At 48.1% G+C, this 17,279-nt stretch overlaps 1 protein-coding gene across 17 annotated transcripts in view; it reads right to left on the bottom strand.

Moving 5' to 3' along the window:
• NAV1 (neuron navigator 1) overlaps positions 1–17,279 on the bottom strand; it is a 246,154-nt gene that overhangs the window by 6,607 nt on the left and 222,268 nt on the right. For 10 of the 17 annotated variants that reach the window (XM_045456504.1, XM_045456505.1, XM_045456516.1 and 7 more), the window contains 15 exons: positions 14,751–14,834; positions 14,396–14,507; positions 10,498–10,619; positions 9,721–9,729; positions 6,619–6,815; positions 6,172–6,364; positions 5,911–6,079; positions 5,287–5,384; positions 5,023–5,118; positions 4,627–4,786; positions 3,713–3,948; positions 2,800–2,954; positions 2,586–2,657; positions 1,897–2,093; positions 1,038–1,156 (listed from right to left, as the gene is read on the bottom strand). In XM_045456504.1, the coding sequence (XP_045312460.1) occupies positions 1,038–1,156; positions 1,897–2,093; positions 2,586–2,657; positions 2,800–2,954; positions 3,713–3,948; positions 4,627–4,786; positions 5,023–5,118; positions 5,287–5,384; positions 5,911–6,079; positions 6,172–6,364; positions 6,619–6,815; positions 9,721–9,729; positions 10,498–10,619; positions 14,396–14,507; positions 14,751–14,834 (2,019 nt within the window). The remainder of the gene's footprint in view (positions 1–1,037; positions 1,157–1,896; positions 2,094–2,585; positions 2,658–2,799; positions 2,955–3,712; positions 3,949–4,626; positions 4,787–5,022; positions 5,119–5,286; positions 5,385–5,910; positions 6,080–6,171; positions 6,365–6,618; positions 6,816–9,720; positions 9,730–10,497; positions 10,620–14,395; positions 14,508–14,750; positions 14,835–17,279) is intronic. The other 7 variants (XM_045456509.1, XM_045456506.1, XM_045456514.1 and 4 more) reach the window with 1 other exon arrangement.

A 17,279-nucleotide genomic window follows, 5' to 3' on the forward strand; every position in this document is an offset into this window, starting at 1 on the left:
TTACCATGTCCTTAGGGGATATCTATTACAATAACAGATTACTATTTATGTTTTATTTTTTATTCTTTTTTGTATTTTTTTTTTTTAGGATCCAAAGCAGGCTGTATACCCTGACAGCAGAGAGCCTGATGTGGGGCTTGAACCCAGGCCATAAGATCATGACGTGAGTGGAAATCAGATGCTTAACCAACTGAGCCACTCAGGTACACCAATAACAAATTACTTTCATGGAAAATATATGGCCAATAGGGGTCCAGACATTGCATTATAGTTCACTAGGGCTGGAATAGACTATAGTGATCATTATGTCCTACTTCACGAGCAAAAAAACTGGGGATGTTTTAATAAAATGACCTCTTCCTTTTGCATTCTTATTTTCATCCTTCTTATTCTAACTTCTAAAAATCTTTTCACATATTTCACATCTTCAAAACAACCTAGTCATTTAGGCAGAGCAGAATTTATTATCTCCTTTCTTCTATAGAAGGATGTTTAAAAAGGTTATGGAACTGGGCCAAAGTAACATTTTTATTAGTAGTTAATAGTAGGGTTTTACTTAATTCTTAGCTTGGTGATTTCTCTATTTGATCCTCTTTTTTAAAAATATTTATTCATTTTTGAGAGAGTATGAGTGGGGGACGGGACAGAGAGGGGGGCGACAGAGGATCTGAAGCAGGCTCTGCACTGACAGCCCTGAGCCCAATGTGGGGATCTCACAAACTGTGAGATCATGACGTGAGCCGAAGTCAGATGCTCAAAAGACTGAGCCACCCAGGTGCCCCTGCTCTGATCCTTAAGAGAGAGGTCTGAGTTGGGCATGGAGCCAGAAGGCCCAGGACTGGACAGGCCACAGAGACAGTGCTCCCATAGCCATTTGCTAAATGGTGACTGGAGACACGGCCTTACTCTACCTAAGAGTAGGAAGAGAACCTAACTAATCATAGTAGCCTCATGTCTAACCTTGAAGAGATATTCTGCTTTGTTTGGTGGGACAGCCTGACCTTGGGGATTGAGTAGAGTTAGAGGGTAGGGCTCACCTTGATCCCATCCTTCGCTCCTTCCTGTAGGTAGGGAATGATAGAATTGTTCCACAGGTCAATGAACCAGGTCCGGAAGTCTTCAATGCCAATGGGACAGGACAGAAAGAAGCAAGGGCCTAGGGAAAAGGATGAGGCCACTGAGATGGCTGAGAACTCAGCTCTCCCCAGTCATCTCTCTCTTTTACTTCTTAATACCAGGCAGAGGGATCTGATAACTAAAGGAGTGAAAGAAATGTATTTTTTTTTAAGTTTATTTATTTAAAGAGAGAGCAGGAGTGAGTGGGGGAGGGGCAGAGAGAGGGTGAGAGAGAATCCCAAGCAGGCCCCTGCTGTCAGCACAGAGCCTGGTGCGGGGCTTGATCCCACGAACCATGCGGTCATGACCTGAGCTGAAACCAAGCCGGACACTCAACTGACTCAGCCATCCAGGCGCCGGGGAATAAAAGAAATCTAGAGTCAGGCTGTCCTGAGATTGTTGTCAAGACTAGTGGGAGCGGCTGCCTGGCTGGCAGTCTCATAAACATGCTTCCTCACAAGGTAGAAGCAAGGTGAGGGAGTGACGGGAACCTCTTCCATTCCCTCCTAAACACTTTCCTTCCTTTTCCCTGTTAAGTGTGGGAAAAATGAGGGAGCGGGGTTAGCTTTCTGCTGGTTGAAGTGATTTGCCCCCATCATGGGGCTAACTGCAGGGGGAACACTTCTTAAGTCATTAAGTGGACCTGGGTCTGAAGCCCTGAGGCTTGCCACTCCTTTACATGCTGAGGACTCCAGAAAGAAAGGGGAACATCCCACCGGGTGGCAAAGTTGGAGAGGAAAGCCACCTTCTGACCCCAAGGTGGAAGCTGAACCCCAGTACCGATAAGGAAGTCTGAGGTGCTGTGCTTCTCAAGGAAGGTGTGGAGATGGTACCACAGCTTGGGCACCCAGTCGAGCACCCGAAGCAGCTCTTCCTTGTTGGCATTGATGTCGCTGTCCGACTCTACTAGCTTCCTCCTCAGGTAACGAACCAGGAAGCCATTGGCTGGCTCCACATTGTTGGAGAAGGTCAGCATCCTGCAGCCAGGAATGGGGAGAATGGGGTCGGGGTGGCAATGCGGACACTGTCGGTACTCATCCCCTGCCAGTCCGTCCCTCCTCCTGCCTGCCTCCCACTGATGCCCGCTGGATTTCTTTTCAAGTAATAGCGGGCTCGGCAGAACTCAGAGCAGTAGCACTGGGCAGGCAGAGCTGACCCTCAAATCAGTGACCCTCTTCAGATAACCCTCTGACCCCAATGACCCAGAAGGGGAGGTGGTGTGTGGGCAGAGAACCCAAATTACAGCGTCCTAGCTTCAGCCCCTAGTTTTGCAGTTTCTTCCTCTTCTCGAGGGGTCTCCTCCACCCCATCACTGACATGGCAAATATACCTAATCTCTCTTCCCAGCCCAGAGGCCCCGCCTAATTCGCTTTCCTTCTGGTACTGCCCCTCTAGTTGGATCCTGGGATTTAACTAGTTTATAGAATCTTAGGTAGTGTTGGAAGGTTCATCCAGGGCACAGTTCTTACCTGAAGCTCAAGTGCAAGCCATGATTGGGTGTCATTTTTACCGGCTGATTGGTGGTACCTATAATATAAGGACTGCGGGAGAAGGAGGAAAAAGGTTTACTTAGACTCGTTTTAACACTTGCTTTCTGCTATTTAGACCCAATGGAAAGCTCACAGGTTGGACCGACCAGGCTCTCTTCCCACTGTGGTGACTTTGGTCCTGAGTCCCGCTTACCATTTGTGGTACTTGCAGGTGAGAGCCCCATTGACCAGCTCACTGATGGAGCCTGCTTCACTCAGGTCATCCAACAGGATCACCAGGGGGACATCCCCAATTCCTGTCTCCCGGTCTATCTGGTTGGCCAGGTTGGAGAGATACAGTTGCAGATCCTGAGATAAGAGAAGGAAGTGGGTCAGCACTCAGGAGTCGAGAGCACTTGGATCAACCTTGGGAGGAAGGCTTCCGGAGAAGCTATGCTAGTTCTGGATTTCCCTGGAGCCTTTGGTTCCTGTCTGATGCATTTTAACATGCGACTATAGAAGCACGCTACTATGGACTGATAAACCATGGTCCCAAAGGCTCTAAGGCAACCCATCTTAAGCAGTGCCTCTTAAGTCCCCGAAGGGTGGGGATCATATTGTCTATCCTACACGGCTTTTCACTGGGTTGGCACCATGAACCACTCCAATGGACGTGCCTCCCCGTGCTGGGAAGAGCCAAAATTTGAAGCGACTTCAGAGTGTTCAAGAGATATCCGGATTTGGCAGGGAACCGCATAATGTATAACATTTAATTCTGAGTGCTTCTCCCCAGAAAGTTCAAAGCCAAGGTAAAATGGAAAAGAAATACTGAAAAGAAAGGTAGAGGGAAGAAAATAAAAGAAGAGACGGGATTTTCAGGGTTGGCAGAAACTGAGGTGGAAATAAGGGTGTCGTTTAGTTCAGGATCAGCAAAAGGGAAAGGAGTGTAACAGAGGCCACGGGAAGAATGGAGAAAGAAGGGAAGGGAAAAGTGTGGAAAGAAACTGGGAGCAGAGGAGGGACTAGGAAAGGGGATGCAGTGGGATGGGAAAGAAAAGAACTCTGAAGGGAGAAGATTCGGGCAAAGGGGAGGAAAGGGAAAAGAGGGTGGGTCAGGAGGCAGCTACCTTGCAAGACTGTTGGTGCATGTTGAAAGTGCTGACGATGCCCTCCGTGACCTCGCGGCCGGAACGCTCCACCAAGTATTCAGCCAGCCGGTTGGTCAGGTAGGTCTTCCCTGTGCCGCTGGGGCCCGAGAGGACGAGGCGCCGGTGCTTGAGCAGGAGGCTGATGTAATGCTGCATCATGGGCTTGGGGACCAGCGTCTCAAACACCAGGCTGTCGACGCACTTCTCCTTCAGCCCTGACCCACCCCCCCGCCCCAGAGAGCATGAGCCACGACCAGGGCCCTGAGGACGGCAAGGGCGCCTGATGGCATTTCTTTCTTCAGAGCCCACTGAAAGAACTCAGAACCACCTGCCCTGTGGTTCCACGAGAATCCCCAAACCCCTAGTTTTGAAAATGCAGATCTTATGTTTTCGGGACATGTTCTGAGCTATGGGTGTGTGGGTGGAGTGAGAAACCCAGGCTTCCTAGAAATTTCTCTGGGAATGAAAAAGGCCCTGGGAATAAAAGTTAGGATTGGATCTTACTCATCTTTTTATTTTTTATTGTTATTTTTTAATGTTTACTTATTTTTGAGAAAGAGAGCAACAGAGGGTGAGCGGGGGAGGGGCAGAGAGAGCGGGAGACACAGAATCCGAAGCAGGCTCCAGGCTCCGAGCTGTCAGCACAGAGCCCGACGTGGGGCTCGAACCCAGGAGTCGTGAGATCATGACCTGAGATGAAGTGGGATGCTTAACTGACTGAACCACCCAGGCGCCCCTTCCTGATCTTTTTGTATCTCTCGTCAGTTAAGTACAGCGACCAGCACAGTATAGCTTCTCAGTAAATCCTTGTTGAACGAATGTGTGACGGATGGTCTGATGTTCCTCTCCCTCCTTCACCCCGTATCGCTGCACCCAAAGAGACAAAGACTGACCTTTGAGGGAGACCGATATGTTGTTGACGCCCCGGCGGCAGGGAGGCATCTCTGGGGGCTCTGCATCCAATACTCGCTTCACATGGCTGATGCTATAGCCATGGATGGACTCGGTGCTCAGTCCAAGGGTGGAGGCTGGGTCCATCTTAGAAATATAGTCCTAACCGACAAGAAAAGGAGAAAAAAAGGAATAGAGAGGAACACCAAGATGATACAAACACAGATGTACAAGCCACAAATTTTAGAGGGAACACAAGTAGACAGAGTAAGGGAGGAACATGTTTTTCCTAGTTAGCATTTCTCCACGAAGCATCAAAGGTCCCCAAGATCCCAATGCCCGGATGGCTGAATTTCCCATAAGATGAACCGCCTTTGTGAGTACATGTATCCCTTTACCTTGAACACTTGGAAAACGGCTTCATCCAGCATCTTCCAGTCAACTTTTCCACTGACCTTGCTACATCCCAGGAAGAATTCCTGTTGCTTCAAGTCCTATACAGCCAAGGCAGAAGGATGTGAGCCTCAGTGCAGATCACTCCAAGAAAGGGAGGGATCATGAAAGGCATTAGCATTGGGGTACTCTGGTTTGGGGGGTATTCAGAGACCCGATTTTCTTGGATAAAAACAATAGTGTGACCAGGCTTTCTTGAAGTTCCTTACCCCTTTGATGATGTGCTGGGGGGGCATCCTCACCACCACCCGAAGGGTCACTTCCTCCTTTGGACCACAAGTACTGATGCCATCCATGGGTGACAGGTCTGTAGACGGTGAAAAGAACTATTGGCTTTAGGGGGCACCCATAGGCTTTCCTAAACCTTCCAGTCATCATCCTTTCCAAATAAGTATTTCTTACAAAAACTGAAGCCCAAATGAAGGTTCAAGGACCAGGGTCACCTGGGTGGCTCAGTGGGTTAAGCATCTGACTTTGGCTCAGGTCATGATCTCATGGTTCGTAAGTTCGAACCCCACATGGGGCTCTGTGCTGACAGCTCAGAGCCTGCTTCGGGTCTGTCTCCCTCTCTCTCTGCCCACCCCCAACCCCACTCATGCTCTCTCTCTCTCTCTCTCTCTCTCAAAAATAAATAAACCTTAAAAAAATTTTTCTTAAAAAAAGGTTGAAGGACCCTAACAACTCTTCGTGTCTCACGACACTGGCATCTGCTTGGTTTAGGCATCGTTCCCTCCGTGACCTAAGAAAGATGCCACCAGTACAAGTGGAATGGTGTCACAGCGAATCCCTTTTCTTCTTTCCACCCTTAAAAAATTCTCCTCCCAAACAGGTACCTGTGTCTGTGAGACTTGGGCTGAAGGAATGTGTGAGGGCAAGGCCCAGAGAGCGGCGAGGGGATGATAAAGCAGATGATCCAGGGACCTGCCCTGGCGTGGAGCCCGATGAGGGGCCGGGGGCTACCTTCAGCCGGTCATTCTCCGCTTTCAGCAGGTCCACCTCCAACTGTGGCGAGAACAGACAGGGTGGGGTTGCAGGGTTGGACAGATCTCGAGCCGCGGTCTTCCCTCTCCTCAGCTCTCTGCCCAGACACCGACCTGCATGTTGTGCATCGTCTCCCGAAGTTGGTCCAGTTGATGGGCAGAGTTGAGGGCTTCCAAGCGGATGTCTGTGAGCTTCATCTCCTTCTCCCACAGCTCGGAGCGCAGTTCTGATACTTCCTTCTTCTCCGGCTCCTCCTCCTCGTTGCCATGGAACAGCCTAGTGTGGGGAACCGGGTGGGCGGGGCCCCTGTAAGAAAGTGAGAGTGAAGCCAGGTCATGTGGGGAAGCTCTAGAGTGACTAGGGGACACTGAGACCCTTGGCTGCTAGTCTCGGTTCCTCCTGCCCTGAGATAATCAGTAGTAGTGGGAGGGAAGGTCCATCGCTGGCCTCACATGCTCCAGGAGACATCTACGGTGCAGGGGCAATCGATGGGCATAGCTGCCAGCTCTGGCCAGCAGCTTACATAGTACTGGGCAGGGTGGTGGGCAGAAAGCACTTACTCGGTGACATCAATGCCCACAGAGGAGGAGTTGGAGGACTTGATGGAGGGCGAAGCAGTCTCTGTGGAGCCGTGCTGTAGTTTGGGGGATGAGGGGGCAGAGGAGTCGGGTGTGGCAATCTCCTCAATATCAGAGTATGAGGAAGCTGACTTGGGTCCCTTTTTTATGCTGAAGGCTTTGTTGAAGGAACTTCGAAGCTAGAAAAAAGCAGATCCAGGCAGAGAGACGTCAGGGCTCCACTCCGGAGACTGGGTGAGGACTGGTCTGGGATTTCTGAGACAGAGAGCTGTACAGACAGGGTATTTGTTTGCTGTAATTAAGCCTCCCTCTTAAGGCTTCATTGGCTTCATGGAATATGGACAGAAGAGTTGCCTAGAAATTAGGGCTGAGAGAAAGTGGAATGTTCTGGTTCACCGTTGTAGGCTATGGGAACTTCTTGGGTCTGCTCTCTCCCACGGGGGAACTATGCCCCTGAGAAGGGCAGAGAGAAGCCCCTGGAGGTCATATGGTGGCCAATCTCTCAATGACCCAATCCCACCTTCTCCAGCAGACCAATTACTGCTTGCTTAGTCTAGAGCCTTGCTCACTTTGGGTCTCAGGATCCACCTTGACCAGGGCTCATCAGATCAGAATCCATTTACCTATTAACCAGAAACTGGCAATATGATTCTGTGGAAAGCATCAGAAGGGAGTGGCATCACGTTTCTTTTAGTTCTCTTGTGCTCAGCACATCCCAGAATGATAGAAACAGACACAAGTGCTTTCTACTATTTCCACTCAAATGTCCTAGAGTAAGGAATATTTCCCAGCATTTCCTCAGAATACTTGGGATACTACAATTGGACCATGGTTTTTTTGTTTTTTGTTTTTGACCTTAGGTGTGTTGATGAGCTTGGGTGTTAGGGCTGTGAGCTAGAGATGCAAACCAGGGCTCTGTCCCACCCATTCACATGCATCCATATAGCATGCACACACGCACAGGGACACAGATATGGGATGGCATCAAGAGACAGAGAGTAAAGGAGGGGTCGAAGGCTGTAGGGGACAAAAGCAAACCAGATCTTTGGGACAGTGAGAGAAAAGAAAGGAAAATTTGAGGCTACTCTTTCACAGTGTCTCTTCTGGAACACAGGAAGACTGTCAGGTGATGCGTGGAACTGATGGCAGTGTGTGCTGTTGTCTCCCAGGTAGGGCATAAAGGACCAATCTGGCTGTGATGGGGATATGAGAGAGAGAGTATGTGTGCAGTTAGCTAGAGTATGCGTGCAGGGGATATATCATCACTGAGGAGTCAAGATTCTCCCATAATGCTCAATTCTCCACAGAGATGAGGAACCGAGGCTGAAAAGTGACTTGTTTGAGATTGCAGGATTGAAGGAAAGCCTGGCACTGGAACTCAGCCTTCCTAATTTTCAACCCAATAGTCTCCTCTACATCGCTGTAGCTATGGGAAGCTATGTATAAATGAGAGAGAGTGAGAGAGAGACAGAGAGACAGAGTGTGTGTATGTAAGTGTGTGTGTGTGTGTGTGTGTGTGTGTGTGTATGTATGTGTGTGTGCAGAAAGAGATCCTGTGACCACAATCTGCCTGGAGCACATGCCCTGTAAGATCACTAAGATCCTGAGAGAGAGAGAGAGAGAGAGAGAGAGTGTAGTGTTCTCTGTGTCGCTCAGGGCCCCCAAAGCCCAACTGTTGGCAGATGTTGATTGGTGTCAGATGGTGAACAATTCCCTGAGTTCGGGAAACAATGGATCAATCAAGCAAAACAAAACAGACTCTTTTTTTTTTTTTTAAGTAGCCTTCGACCAGCGCAGAGCCCAACGCAGGGCTTGAACTCACGATCCTGCAATCAAGGGTTGGACGCTTAACCAACTGAGCCACCCAGGCACCCCAAAACAGACCCTTTACTGAGGGACTTCTCAGTTCTTCCTACGTGGATGTGCACTATAGAAATGCAGGGCTTCTCAAATTCGATGATGGCATCACTGTTTTAAGGGGCATCTCCATGGACTAGAGCACAATACATTCTGGGAAATGCTAACCTAAAGAATCAAGTTTAAATAATTAGCCTAGCATTTCAGGCCCTTCATATCTGTGCCTCACTGTACTCAGTGCTCTAGCTACACTGATTTTAATCCCTGCCCCACTGTCCCCCTTGTGATTAGTGTCTGTGTAGAAAGCCTCGCGGCACACTCTCCTGTCAAAGTCACATCTCAGTTTAACTTCTACCTCCTTTGTGGGGTTTCCCCTGCCTTCTGTAATTAGTTTCATCTATGAGCTCCTTTAGCACCCCCTGGCTGAATTAAGCGTTTCGGCACCGTTGGACTGTTATCAATATTATATGTACAATTTTGGTTTTTGTCTCCTCAGCAATTCTGCAGGCTCCTTGATGGTTCAGATTACAGGCTCCACTTTTCACATCCTTCGTAACACTTGGCCCAATGTTAGGATAGGGTTAGTGGACCTCAGATGTCTGGTTTGTAATGGAAATTCTGGGTTCACCTTCTGCTCGTCTGAGAAACTATACTGTAACCCCTGAAATGTCTTTGGAAACTCCATGGATGCTCAGAGGGCTTCAGGTCTGCGAGTGGTTTGAGGGCGCCCTGGACTGAATCATAACCCCTCCTATCTCTGGTTCATCTCCCTATAGAGCGAAATGTCCAGGCGAGACCCAAACTGAACTGGCCTCTGGAAATTGTGGTCAAGATAATGTTCATCCAGTGATTCTCTTCCATTTTGGGCTTCTAGGGTTTAAGGAACAACAACAACAACAAAAATCAGAAAGCTCATTTTCTGGATAGGGGAACTCAAATTGACTGCTTTTATAACAGTCTGATTTTGTAAAAAGGGGAAGACAGGAGGGAATAGATCAGGATTTTGTTAACTCTCCCATTTGGCCCCCAACCAGACCACTCCTCTGTCCTCATGTGGGGCAGCCGTGGATGGACCATGCAGTGGAGTGAGTTAGGAACTCTGGGGTGGTTGTTACGGTTAGTTTTATGAGTGGCCGCTCTTTCTTTAAGGGAGGGAGTTGCTCTGGAAATGGGGAAGGTATGGCAAAAGGAAAGAGAAAACAAGGAGAGAGGAACTGGGTCTCTTACCTCATAGACCTGGAAAAAAATAGGGATTTGAAGTCAGCATTTTGAAGGGAAAAAAAAAGAAGCAACACTTAATCACTCATTTCACACAGCTGGGACCCATCTGTGCTACACAAAGCTTTGGGGGCCAGTGCTATTGAACAGGGGACAGAGGAGCAAGACATCTCCATTAGGGGATCCTCTCCTTCCCATAGGCAGCAGAGGAGCTAAAAGTGTTTTAGATCTGCCTATAGAATTGCAGAAAGGTCATCCGAAGTCAGTTTAGGGCTATCAGGAGCCAGCTGGGGGAGTCGGTGGGGGGAACTATGTCTGGACTAGTCAACAATAATATAAAGATTCCTTTTGAAGTATTATGGAAAGTTCCATAAATACTTCTCCAAAAAAAGTGAAGAAATGACTTCCAGGAGCATCGGGTATGAATGGTTTTGTTCAGAAAATCTTCTCTCCGTAGTAGAGAAGGAAATGGGCGAGGGGATTGATAGGACGTTCCCTGCTAGAGATTTCTTTCCGTTGCCAAATTACATTGGATCTAATCGAAGGCATGGAGAACCCAAGGAAAGTGGGTGTGCATAAGGGCTAGAGGGATGGCCTTGGTACACGTGGGGTATGACTGGGATCAAAGGAGAGTTTAGCAGACTTTGCTCTGAGCAGATACCTGGGGCTTTGTGTTAACCCCAAGGGACCATATCTTGGTTGGTTCTGGAAGGAGCCAATCCCTACGCTGAGGTGGAGGTGGCCCACCATGGCTCCTCACAGTGCTCGCCCCCAACCTATACCTACCCAGCTCTTTTTCTTCTTCTTTTTTGCATCAGCGTCCTTGCCACTGCCAATGCTGGAATGGCTGGTGATGCTGTTGAGGCTCGAGATGCTATCTGAGGAGTTCTGCCTCTTGATCCGGAGTTCTAGGGGCCACGAACAAATGGGAAGCACACACAGGGTAGATTTAAAGAAGACATGAGACTTAAGGCAAGTCTAGCTGCCAAACGTAGACGAGAAGGGTACCAACCAACTCCTACAGCCACATTTTTCATTTTCTGGATAATTTCTGTCAACGAGCATTTATGGAGTGCCAATCATGTTTCAAAGTTAAAAACATGCTAAAGGTGTGCTCGCTTCGGCAGCACATATACTAAAAAAAAAACAAAAAAAAAAAACATGCTGAAGGTAAAAAAAAAAGTAAGAATGTAAGTTAAGAAATGCTTCTTCTCCTCAAGACGCTTCCAGTCTAGTAGGATAAAAAGCAGTACACAGACCAATGAACTCAGCCTGATTAGGTCTGAGAAGGGCTAATGAAAGCTTGCTCTCAATACTTTGATGGAGACATCAACCTACTGCTTTTTTTTTAAGGAAACCCTACCCCCAATGTGGGGCTCGAACTCATCACCCCAAGATCAAGAGCCGCATGCTCCACAGACTGAGCCAGCGAGGCACCCCTCAACGTACCATTTTTCATGATTTCTCCCTGTAATACTTGCCTGCCTGGTGCTCCAAGGCCAAGCATAACTAGCCACTGTCCTGCATTTAACCTAAATGAGCTTTCGTTTTCTTATCTGATGGGTAGAAAATCCTTTTAGCTCCCTGAGAAGGTTTGGAATGGCATAAAACATGACCCACATTTCCACCACAGGGAAGGAAAAAGTTAACCAAGGAGGAAATGTTTGAGTCTTGAAAGAACAGAACTTTTTCAGACAGGAACACTGGGAAAACTACTTAGGGCCAAAGAAAAAGTACATGCAGAGGCCCTGTGCAGGGCTCTGGCTTTGTTTTGTGGAACCTCAGGCAGACTGGAATGGGAAGCAGCACAGGGAGCACAGCAAGAGGTGGGGGTGGAGGTCAGGTTCAGGCCAGGTCAGGGAGAGCCCTGAATGCCTTTTTAAGGATATCTGCCTTTGTGCCGTAGGTAATTAGCAAGAACAGCAGAGATTTTGAAGCAAGGGCAAAATATAATCAGATTTTTAAAAATTATTATGCATTTCTGGTCATGGAGAGAGTGAGAAAATAAACCAGAAACTACCCACATCTTCACTGAACAGCTCTTGTTTCTAGAAGGACAGCTGCAAACATCTACTCAACTAGCTCCCTATCTCCGATCTAACCCTCCACTTCCTCTTTCAACAGGGTATCATAGTACGTGCTACGAAAAAAAAAATCTGCTGGCATCGTTCTACAGTAGGCAAGATGTTAACATTGGAGGAGACTGGCTGTCCATTTCTTTGTAATTACAGGTGAGTGTGTGATTATGTCAAAATAAAAACGTTTTAAAAATCTGATTATATTTATATTTTGAAGGTAATGAAAAAAAGGATTATAAGCAGAGAGGAAGGAGTGAATGGAGAATAAGAGGTCAAAGATGTAGAAAAGTATGTGTATGTGTTCTGGGGATATCAATGCTAGGGGAGCATCCCCAAGCATTAGATAGGGGATCCCTCTTGGCCAGAAGGGCAGCCCCTTCTAATGAAATGGGAGAAAAATAAGTAAGGATTCGATGAATATAAATTGATGGAGTGGGGGAAGAGTCCATGGAGTTCTTACTTGAAAATGTTTTATTTTCTTGATTAAGGAGGAGGCAGAGTCTATGTTCAGAGTGAGGCAGGTCAGTGGTGGAATAAGGGGCTGGAGAACACTGATAGAAGTTGGGGATCACTGGGATGCCTGGGTGTCTCAGTCCGTTGAGTGTCTTACTCTTCATTTCAGTTCAGGTCATGATCTCAGATTTGTGAGATCAAGCCCCACATCGGGCTCTGTGCTGACAGCATGGAGCCTGCTTGGGATTCTCTCTCTCCCTCTCTCTCACTCATGTTCTTTCTGTCTCTCTCAAAATAAAAATAAATAAACATTAAAAAAAAGAAGTTGGGGACCACTGATAGTGGAATAAAAAGGAAAACAGGCTGCAGGCAAGTTAGAGGACCATCCAAGTACCCTGGAAGCCCTTCTGGAGTCAGAGATTGCAGGATTTGGGGGCATCAGACCACTACTCATCTTGACTTTCTCTAGCAAACTTGACTGGTTGTTAGATGCCAAGGCTAACTTGTCATTTGAGCCCCATGTAACCCGTGTGATCTTTGTCTCATTTGAAGAGTAGACCGCATCACCCTTGGCGAACAGAAAGGAGGATCAAATAAGAATATATATGTGTGTGTATATAAAAAGGTAAAGTGCTAACTTTTTAAAATTTATTTTTTAAAATTTACATCCAAGTTAGTTAGCATATAGTACAACAATGGTTTCAGTAGATTCCAGTGATTCATCCCCTACATATAACACCCAGTGCTCATCCCGACAAGTGTCCTCCTTAATGCCCCTTGCCCATTCAGCCCACACCCCCCAACCCAAACCCCTCCAGTAACCCTCAGTTTGTTCTCTATATTTTAAGAGTCTCTTATGTTTTGTCCCCCTCCTTGCTTTTATATTATTGTTGCTTCCCTTCCCTTATTAAAGTGCTAATTTTGGGGGCTTCATTTTGTAGAGCAGTTTTAGGTTCACAGCAAAATTGAAAGGAAGGGGCAGGGCTTTTCCATATCACCCCATCCCCCACACATGCGTAGCCTCCCCCACTCTCAGCCTCCCCCACCAGACGGATGCATTTGTTACAACTGATGAGTCTGCACGGACACATCATTATCAGCAGAGTCCACAGCTGACATGAGGGTTCACTCTTGAGGTTATACGTTCTACGGGTTTGAACAAATACATTCACAGGTAGTCACCGTTATAGTATCATCCAGAGTACTTTTGCTGCCCTAAAAATCCTCTGTGCTCCGCTTATTCACCCCTGCCTGCCCCCTGAGCAATCACTGATCTTTTCACAGTCTCCATAGCCTTGTCTTTTCCAGAATGTCACAGAGTTGGAGTCATACAGCACGCAGCCTTTTCTCATCGGCTTTTTCCACTTAGTAACGTGCGTTTGACACTGCTCCGTATCTTTTCATAGCTTGATAGCTCATTTCTTTTTAATGCTGAGTAATGTTTCATTGACTGGTTACAGCACAGTTCATTCATCCGTTCACCTACTGAAGGACATCTCAGTTGCTTCCGAGTCTTGGCAATTATGAATAAAGCTGCTATAAACATTCAGGCTTTTGTGAAGACATAAAATTTCAGCTCCTCTGGGTAAATACCAAGGAGTGTGACTGCTGGATCATATGGTAAGATTACTTTTAGTTTCTTTTCTGTTTTTTTTTTTAAATGTTTTATTTATTTTTGAGAGAGCACAAGCAAGGGAGAGGGAGGGAGACAGGGAGAGGGAGGATCCAGAGTGGGCTCTGTGCTGACAGCAACAAGCCCGATGTGGAGCTTGAACTCACGAACTGTGAGATCATGACCTGAGCCCAAGTCAGACGCTCAACTGACTGAGCCACCCAGGTGCCCCTGGATTTACCTTTGGTTTCTTAAGAATAAAGTGCTCTTTTAATGATTGTCTTTGAAGGCTCTTGGGCTCTGTCCTAAAGGTTCGGGGGAAGACCCATGAGGATTGCAGGTCTGCTCAACTCTCCCTCATCCCCAGCGATGGTAGGATCATGCCCCTGGCTCTGACCAGTCCAGAGCATCACACTGAAAGTCATCAAAGGGCCCGCACCTTCTAAAAACTTGATATGGGACCCAGCATATTATAGGCATAGGTAAAAATTTCCAATAACCCCATTCCTGTTCTCTTTCAACCTGAGGCTGGATGTCCTACCTTTGGGTGTGGTTTCTGAGGCATTGAGGGCTCCCTGAATGACTGCCTGTGCTTCAGAGTTCTTTTTCTTCAGAAAGTCGATGGTTTCTCGTAAATCCAGCAGCTCGGTGTCCTAGGAGAGATATGACAATAGTGTCATTCGTTGGGATTAGGAGCGCCTACTGTGCGCCAGGCAACAGGCGAGGCACTGGAATTCCACCAGACTTGATAGAGAAGGCAGGGGACGGGGGCAGTTGTGCTGAGGGGCACAGTGAGAACTCAGGGTGATGGGAAGGGAGGGAGAACCTGGTGCTCAGGAGAGAGGGGGTGAGGTTAGCCTTAGCCTGTATGCCAGGAGAACTCCCAGCTCCCTTACCTTCTCCTCTGCTGTCTCTGCCAGGTGTCGGAGACGGGATGTCATATTCACTAGGCTCTGCTCGAAAGCTGCCACTAGATTAGCCTGAAATAAACATGTCAGGAGGTTCCTACGTTGCCTGAGGCTTGGGAAAAGAAAAGCCTATTATGGGAAGTAGTTTAAGCTGATATTCTGTGTCTCAGCACTGACCATTGCTGACAAACCTTTTGGTGATTTTTAAACATCGATTTCCCTGAGCAGACAAGGTGGAATTCAAACACCTTTCTGGCCTGAAGAGATTTCCTGGTGGGGACCAGCTTCTTGAATGATGACGTGGCACAGAGAGCATTAGGGTAGGGCAGGTTTTTGGAGGCTCTAGGAGACTTGGGTCCTGGTACCTATCATCACCAGAGGTGGGACTGTCCCTCGCTCTTCAGAAGGGCCATAACCTCTGGGTCATTCCTATTATCTTGGTTTAAGTCTTCCGTTGTCTGGCGGACTGGCCCCCATGGGTCGAAATCAGCTCCCAGCATAAACGGGTGCTTCTTTCCACCTCTGCTCTCAAGTGCCCTCTGTTCTTAACTCCATCCTGCCTCTCCTAGTTCCTGGTTTCTTCGGGCTGTCTTTGCAGGGCTGGAGAGGAGGAGCTCAGGAAACTTCAGGGGTATTCCACAGTTTGGCCACTAGATGTCAGGTGGATTTCATGAGGAGGAGGCTGGCTGGGGAGGGTGGAGTTAAGGCCACTAGGAGCAGGAGCTAGCCCTCCAGCCTTTGAGCAAGGTGCAGGAAATGAAGCAGGGGGCTAGGAATGGAGGAACAGCCATCACTGGAGGGTATCTGACCAAGTCAGTGACCCTAGGCAGAAGTGGCAGGCATATTTTGGGCAAGTCCTTCATCCAAAGCTCTAGGATGTATGTCTGTGACGCCTGTCACTACCTGTGAGCCAATGATTCTCTCCCCCTGTTGGGCCAACTCTAGTTCATACCTATTGCCCTTGAAACATGCCTGGAGGCTACTTTCATTTGACAGTGGCTGGAGGCAATCCCTTTGGGCCTGTGTGACCTGCCTCTTTCACACGCATGTACTCTGAATCTATCTAGGCCTGGGCTCCGTGGCAGACCTATGTCACGACCCTGAACCGTTGACTTTCACCTACTGTACCAAACAGCGGTGCCTCCTGTTTTCGTGGCCCCAGGTTGCCTCTTGCTCACTTCTCCACATCCCTGTGAACAGACTGCTTGGAGTCCCCAGACATCTACTCGTGGGAAACCCCAGGAACTGTCAGCTTCCTGTGTGCTGTCTTGGTGCATTGGGCCCTTTGCTCTGGATGGGCTTTCCTCTCGTCTCCTATACAACTTCTCCCTCCTCTGGACCTTCCCTAACCCTCAACCTCACCAGGGTGCCTATAAGACCTGAAGGGTAAGCAGTGGTGCCAGAGAGAGGCGGGCACTTGGGAGAAGTAGAAATGCCTTGCAGCCCTTCCCTGTCTAGGGTGTGTCCTCAGCGTGGGCCGCTGGGAAGTTACATGGAACACAACAAAAGCTCGATCAGGAATCAAGGGATCCTGCAGAGTCCTGGCATCACTGTCTCCTGCTTGAGGACGGGATTCCGACCCTCAACAGAAATCTGCCTCTCAAATTCAGAACCCGTCACGTCTGGCTATTTGTTCTCTCTTAGCCAAAGGGAACTTCCTGTTTGAAGAAAAATCACCTCCTAAATTCATTTTCTTGGCTTTCACCCAGCCTTGACAGCGTGATGGCTGACAGATTCAGTGTAAATGAATCAGACACACTAATGTTCTCTGCCTCCCTGGCGCCTCTTCCCCCAGCATCTCCCAGATGTGAATTTCCTGGGGTGTGCAGGACGTGACCCAGGCCACTGGCCATGGTGGGTGGGGCATATGGGAAGGAAGCGATGGTTCTTGCTTGAATTGTAATTCTTATGGGTCCCCAAGAGTGGAAAACGGTGCTTGATATGGGCTTCAAACAAACTAGCGAGGGTACAACTTATTAGCTGAAGGTTTGGGAAAAGAGGATAAAGAGAATAATGAGCGTGGTGAGGGAACGGCTGCTGAAATGGAATGGAAACATGCAAAATCTTGGTAGAGAGTCTTCTACCTGATCCCAAGGAAGACCTCAGGCCTGACAGCTGGGTTCCCCAGAGAGGAAGGGACAAGAAAAAACCCCAGAAACTACTGCGGAAATTGCAGACATGGTTACTTTTGTGTGAACACTTGGAAGGCTCCTACAAATCCGGCTCAGCTGTTGTTTACAGCTTTGGGGGAAAATGGCTCTTATGTTCTCTGTTTGCAACTTGGTCACAGGGGAGAAACTACCACAGCCTAGGGAGAGGAGGTGGCTTCATTTCCCCCCATCTCACAGGGTAGAAAAACCAAGGCCTAAAGAAAGAAAGAAACTCATTCTTCTTGGATGGACTGAGGGCACGCTGAGGGCAGAGACAAAGAATCCTGGCTCCCAACCTAGAGCTCAGGTCATTTGTGCCACCTGCCCAAGGAGACTGCTAAGAAAAGGCAGTTGCGAGTGCAGCGGC

The sequence above is a fragment of the Leopardus geoffroyi genome, chromosome C3 (genome assembly GCF_018350155.1).
Source record: "Leopardus geoffroyi isolate Oge1 chromosome C3, O.geoffroyi_Oge1_pat1.0, whole genome shotgun sequence".
NCBI classification, from domain to species: domain Eukaryota; kingdom Metazoa; phylum Chordata; class Mammalia; order Carnivora; family Felidae; genus Leopardus; species Leopardus geoffroyi.